At 43.6% G+C, this 7,013-nt stretch overlaps 1 protein-coding gene across 1 annotated transcript in view; it reads right to left on the bottom strand.

The window, feature by feature from the left end:
* Positions 1–5,970: 5,970 nt before the first annotated feature.
* Positions 5,971–7,013, bottom strand: part of vstm4b (V-set and transmembrane domain containing 4b) — a 30,400-nt gene continuing 29,357 nt past the window's right edge. Inside the window, exon 8 of the mRNA XM_076266847.1 lies at positions 5,971–6,439. Coding sequence (XP_076122962.1) covers positions 6,314–6,439 — 126 coding nt within the window. The 3' untranslated portion in view covers positions 5,971–6,313. The remainder of the gene's footprint in view (positions 6,440–7,013) is intronic.

The raw sequence follows: 7,013 nt of genomic DNA, 5'->3' as shown, positions 1-7,013 counted from the left end.
GTGGAGTGTGTGTGTCCTGTTTAGAGTTGTGGAGTGTGTGTGTGTGTCCTGTTTAGAGTTGTGGAGTGTGTGTGTGTGTCCTGTTTAGAGTTGTGGAGTGTGTGTGTGTGTGTTTAGAGTTGTGGAGTGTGTGTGTGTGTGTCCTGTTTAGAGTTGTGGAGTGTGTGTGTGTGTGTGTTTAGAGTTGTGGTGTGTGTGTGTGTGTGTGTTTAGAGTTGTGGAGTGTGTGTGTGTGTGTTTAGAGTTGTGGTGTGTGTCTCTGTCCTGTTTAGTGTTGTTGAGTGTGTGATTGTTTAGAGTTGTTTGTGTGTGTTTGTCCTGTTTAGAGTTGTGGAGTGTGTGTGTGTGTGTTTAGAGTTGTGGAGTGTGTCTGTCCTGTTTAGAGTTGTGGAGTGTGTGTGTGTGTGTGTTTAGAGTTGTGGAGTGTGTGTGTGTCCTGTTTAGAGTTGTGGAGTAGATAGATAGATAGATACAGGGTGCGATTTGTAGGGGGGGATGGTGAGGATTTTCCCCCCTCTGGTTTTCCTATCCCTACCTCTGCTAAATTATTTTTATCCCCGGTGGGGACAACATTTATCCCCCTCTGCCCCTCATATTGATTAATGCTACTTCATATAAGTAAAGCGCTGCAACGTGAGAACAGTCTAGTAGGCTAGCCTACATAATAATCTGACATCAGAAACGCACCGTAACCGTCAGCACTGATGCTGCTGACACAGTGGCTTAGTGATAACTTAATTTGGCCTTGATCGTGCAGGACATTTCAGAATGTCGAGTGTGTAATCCATCATAAATGGCTAGTTTCAATGGAAAAGTTAGCTGGACAAATGAAAGAAAACGAGAAGGATTCAGTGAAGCATAATAATGTTTTAGAACCTTCAAAATTAGAAAACTGATGCAACTGAGATGGAGGACAACTGCACATAGAGTAGAACGTAGGCCTATTGTCCGAAGGAACTTACATTAAATGAGGAGATATTTGCTGAATGTCACAAAAAGTGTTACAGAAATTGCTTGGCATCGCTTATTCAATGGCTCTCTACCGAAACACCTGTAGTTTGCGGAGGACGAACGAGAAAGCACTCGTTTGATAAATCAGCCAGTAGGCTAGGCCTAGTAGACAAATAACTTTCAGAAATAATCTGTACTGCAAAAACGAATGTTGGTGGGTATTTAAACTATCTAGCGGTTGTTTTAACAGCTGCAAAAAATAAAAGCTTCATGGTCTTTATGTTCTGGTTCGTAAATTATTTTCATAAAACTTCAAGTTGCCCTATAACTTTACTCTCCAAACTCTTCACTGCACTGTAGCCAATTAACTGACAGTATGATAGTAGGCTATTTATTTTCTGTAGGCTACAATAAACACATTTATTTTTTCAACTTTTGCAATATTACGCACTTGAACGCAAATCAGCAGGAGATAGAATGCACGTAGCCTACGCATCGTGTAGCGCAATGGCTATTTGGTTACCAACTAACACTGTTAGCCAATTCACTAACTTAAGACTTCAGTGCCATCCTATACAACGTTTACTACTACTCAAACATGTCCTAAAACAACCCTTAACGTTCGTTTTCAAAACTGTGCAACTCAGTTAGTGGTTAGTGGAGTTCATTGACTATTAAAAGCAAATATATCGGCGCAATGTGTGATTTGTATTTGAACCTGAAGCATAGACGGTGGTGCAGTAATATCAACGTGCAATGACTCAATGGGATTTTACAAAATGCCAAATAAAAGACGACATAAACTGTATTTCGCTACGCTACTTGTTTTGGAACATCAACGAACACCACTAACCACTCGGTGAGTTGCACAGTTTTGAAAACGAACGTTAAGGGTTGTTTTAGGACATGTTTGAGTAGCCTACTACAGTATGCCCATTGCCAGCCACCTTCAGGAGTGAAAAGGCGATTCAAAACGAGTCAGAAAAGTCGAGACAGGACCAATCGTCAAAATTTCGGTGTCCACCACTGTAGTTCATCCAAAACAAACCAGAAAAGGACCATAAAGTGCTAAAAACTGAATTTTCCTTTAATGAAAACAGAATAGTGCACTTACTTTAATAAAAAAACAGAATAGTGTACTTACTTTAATGAAAACAGAATAGTAACAGAATAGTGTACTTACTTTAATGAAAACAGAATAGTGTACTTACTTTAATTGTAGGAAACAGAATAGTGTACTTACTTTAATGGACACAGAATAGTGTACTTACTTTAATGAAAACAGAATAGTGTACTTACTTTAATGAAAACAGAATAGTGTACTTACTTTAATGAAAACAAAACAGTATTTAATGGTAGAAAGAACCCACAGATGACCCCAGCAGTCTTCATTAAACAGCGTGTCTGTGTGTCTGTGTGTGTTCGTGTGTGTGTGTGTGTGTGTGCAAGCGTGCGTGTGTCTGTGTGTGTGTGAGTGTGCGTGCGTGCGTGTGTGTGTGTGCAAGCGTGCGTGTGTGTGTGTGTGTGTGCAAGCGTGCGTGTGTGTGTGTGTGTGCAAGCGTGCATGTATGTGTGTGTGTGCATGCTTGTGTGCGTGTTTGTGTCTGTGTGTGTGTGCAAGCGTGCGTGTGTGTGTGTGTGTGTGTGCAAGCGTGCATGTGTGTGTGTGTGTGTGTGTACATGCTTGCGTGCGTGTGTCTGCGTGTGTGTGTGTGTGTGTGTAATTGTAGAAAGAATCCAGATGAGCCCAGTCTTCATTGAAAATGTTATTTTATCATACAATACAAATGTTACATCATGAACAGACAATGCTGTCCGTCTACAGAGCAGAGGAGAAGATACACGGTGTGTGTGTGTGTGTGTGTGTGTGGTGGAGGAGTGAAGTTGGGAGGGAGGTATGTTAAGAAGAGCCTGTGTGTTTAGTCGTGTGTGTGTGTGTGTGGCTCTGTGTATGGCCGTGTGTGTGTGTGAGCAGGGTAGTGTGTGTGTGTATCTAGAACAGTCTCCATATGGTTTTTGTTAGTGGTTTGAGTAGCCCCTCCCCTAAAGCCAGTCAGTCTGATGTTGTGTGTGTGTGTGTATGTGTGTATGTGTGTGTGTGTGCGCGCTCAACAGCAGTCTTTTATTATTTTCACAGTTAAGGAACATCAGACACCCTGGCTGCTAAACACACACACACACACACACACACTCTTTCTCTGACAGTCCTGGAGGCACAACACACACTCACCTAACACTGCAACACTCCAGGAAGCTCGAGGTACCTCCACGTACACACACACACTCACATACACACACACACTCACTCACCTAACATTGAAACACTCACTCACACTCTCTCTATCTCTCTCACACACACACGCACACACTCACCTAACATTGAAACACTCCAAGAATCTCGAGACTACATCTCCATACACACACAGTGTGTGTGCACTTGTGTGTGTGCATGTGCATACCTGTGTGTGTGTGTGTGTGTGTGTTTAGTGATATTATATGGGTGTCTTTCCTACTTACTACATACACTTCAACAACAAACAACCATGGTGCCACTCTGTCTACAGAGAGAGAGAGAGAGAACGAGAGAGAGAGAGAGAACGAGAGAGAGAGAGTCCTTGGTGTTTGTTCAGTTTTCCATTCTTGTGTCCAAGTGGTGATTAAAGTCTGAAAAACAGTTTTCACACACATTTCTCTTCAGATTAAAGTCTGAGTTTTCACACACATTTCTCTTTAGATTAAAGTCTGAGTTTTCACACACATTTCTCTTTAGATTAAAGTCTGAGTTTTCACACACATTTCTCTTTAGATTAAAGTCTGAGTTTTCACACACACTTCTCTTCAGATTAAAGTCGGAGTTTTCACACACACTTCTTTTCAGCAGGACTCCGGGACTCTTCATGTCACAATATGCCTGACACACACTCTACTCACACACACACTCTACTCACACACACACCATTGTCCACCCAGAGACACACACACACACACACCATTGTCCACCCAGAGACACATACACACAGTCCTCACACACACACACACTCCTCATACACACACACACACCATTGTCCACCCAGAGACACACACACACACACACACTCCTCATACACACACACCATTGTCCACCCAGAGACACACTAACTGGACCAGCTTTGATCTCTGCTGCTGAGGTGGGCTGAGAGGCTGATGTGAGTTTGTGTGTGTGTGTGTGTGTGTGTGTGTGCCCCGTACATGTGTGTGTGTGTGTGTGTGTGTCTATATAGGCTGATATGAGTTTGTGTGTGTGGGCGTGTGTGTATAGGCTAATATGAGTTTGTGTGTGTGTGTGTGTGGCTAATATGAGTTTGGGTGTGTGTGTGTGTATAGGCTAATATGAGTTTGGGTGTGTGTGTGTGTATAGGCTAATATGAGTTTGTGAGTGTGTGTGTGTGGCTAATATGAGTTTGGGTGTGTGTGTGTGTATAGGCTAATATGAGTTTGGGTGTGTGTGTGTGTATAGGCTAATATGAGTTTGGGTGTGTGTGTGTGTATAGGCTAATATGAGTTTGTGTGTGTGTGTATAGGCTAATATGAGTTTGGGTGTGTGTGTGTGTATAGGCTAATATGAGTTTGGGTGTGTGTGTGTGTATAGGCTAATATGAGTTTGGGTGTGTGTGTGTGTATAGGCTAATATGAGTTTGGGTGTGTGTGTATAGGCTAATATGAGTTTGGGTGTGTGTGTGTGTGTATAGGATATGAGTTTGGGTGTGTGTGTGTGTGTAAAGGATATGAGTTTGGGTGTGTGTGTGTGTATAGGCTAATATGAGTTTGGGTGTGTGTGTGTGTATAGGCTAATATGAGTTTGGGTGTGTGTGTGTGTATAGGATATGAGTTTGGGTGTGTGTGTGTGTATAGGCTAATATGCATTTGGGTGTGTGTGTGTGTATAGGCTAATATGAGTTTGGGGGTGTGTGTGTGTGTATAGGCTAATATGAGTTTGGGTGTGTGGGCGAAAGCATGTTGCTCCCGTACATGTTGGCGTGTGTGTGTATAGGCATGTTGGTGTAAGTGTGTGTGTGTGTATGTATGTGTATAGGCATGTTGGTGTGTGTGTGTATAGGCATGTTGGTGTAAGTGTGTATGTGTATGTATGTATGTGTATAGGCATTTTGGTGTGTGTGTGTATAGGCATGTTGGTGTAAGTGTGTGTGTGTATGTATGTATGTGTATAGGCATGTTGGTGTGTGTGTGTATAGGCATGTTAATGTGTGTGTGTCTGTGTACTGTATATGTGTGTGTAAAGGCATGGTAATGTGTGTGTGTGTGTGTATATGTGTGTGTATAGGCATGTTAGTGTGTGTTTGTGTGCATAGGCATGTCAGTGTGTGTGTGTGTGTGCATAGGCATGTTAGTGTGTGTGTGTGTGCATGGGCATGTTAGTGTGTGTGTGTGTGTGTGTGTGTGTGCATGGGCATGTTAGTGTGTGTGTGTGTGTGTGTGTGTGTGCATGGGCATGTTAGTGTGTGTGTGTGTGTGTGTGTGTGTGTGTGTGTGTGTGTGCATGGGCATGTTAGTGTTGGCATTGAGATAAAAGCAGGAGATGATAACAGATGCTGGTTTCCTGGGAGTGGAGAGATAATTGGTGGTGTAGAGCAGCCAGGAGAGAGCATACCAGCTCCACACACACACACACACACACACACACACACAGCCAGGAGAGCATACCGGCTCCACACACACACACACACACACACACACACACACAGCCAGGAGAGAGCATACCGGCTCCACACACACACAGCCAGGAGAGAGCATACCAGCTCCACACACACACACACACACACACACACACAGCCAGGAGAGCATACCAGCTCCACACACACACACACACACACACACACACAGCCAGGAGAGCATACCGGCTCCACACACACACACACACACACACACACACACACACACAGACTCTCACACACACATACACGCACACACACACACACACACACACACACACACACACACACACACACAGACTCTCACACACACACATACACACACACACACACACACAGACTCTCACACACATACACACACGCACACACACACACACACACACACCACGCATAGAAAGTCAACCACATCATATAAAGTATCAATTCAGTCTTCTGTCTTCACTGAAGCTACACGACGCTTCACATCAAATCACATCAACACAACTGTACACTCTCAGAGAACATAACAAAACAGAGCTATTAAAACAATTCCATGAATGTTAGAAGTCATTAGTCCAGTATAATGTCAATAAAATAGTCAAATACATTATAAATATGTTGCGAGTAGGGCCCAACAGAGTTCCTTTGTTTGTTTGTTTGTTGTTTGTTTGTGTTTACACGTGTTGCTCCTCGAATAGGATCTGTGCGTAGACGGTGCCAGAGCAGTTGGCCTTGCCGTTGGGCGGAGCCTTGACCAGTTCCAACTCTGCGTAGGTCAGGGACTCCTCCACAATCTTGGGCTGGGGGGGGGGGGGGGAGAGTTAGATATGTTGAAGAGTGTGTGTGTGTAGTTAGATATGTTGAAGAGTGTGTGTTGAAGAGTGTGTGTGTGTAGTTAGATATGATGAAGAGTGTGTGTTGAAGAGTGTGTGTGTGTAGTTAGATATGTTGAAGAGTGTGTGTTGAAGAGTGTGTGTGTGTGTAGTTAGATATGTTGAAGAGTGTGTGTGTGTATTTAGGTATGTTGAAGAGTGTGTGTGTGTAGTTAGGTATGTTTTAGAGTGTGTGTGTGTGTGTGTAGTTAGGTATGTTGAAGAGTGTGTGTAGTTAGGTGTGTTGATATTTCTGGTTGCTTGTGTGACAGGCAGCACTGTGGGTTTCAGTGTTCACCACCATGTGACCATTAACACCAAGAGGCCCTTTAACCCAGCGCTTTTTAACCCTGCACCCTCTAATCCTGCAACCTCTAACCCTGCGACCTCTAACCCAGTGCTCTTTAACCCTGTGACCTCTAACCCAGCGCTCTTTAACCCTGCACCCTCTAACCCAGCGCCCTCTAATCCTGCAACCTCTAACCCTGCGACCTCTAACCCA

The sequence above is a fragment of the Alosa pseudoharengus genome, unplaced genomic scaffold, assembly GCF_046254945.1.
Source record: "Alosa pseudoharengus isolate Yale_2024_CS ecotype anadromous, Long Island Sound unplaced genomic scaffold, YU_APseudo_1.1 YU_APseudo_1.1_scf_4, whole genome shotgun sequence".
NCBI classification, from domain to species: Eukaryota; Metazoa; Chordata; class Actinopteri; order Clupeiformes; family Clupeidae; genus Alosa; species Alosa pseudoharengus.
Note: the sequence above shows the minus strand (reverse complement) of the source record. Positions and strands in the feature narration are given on the sequence as shown.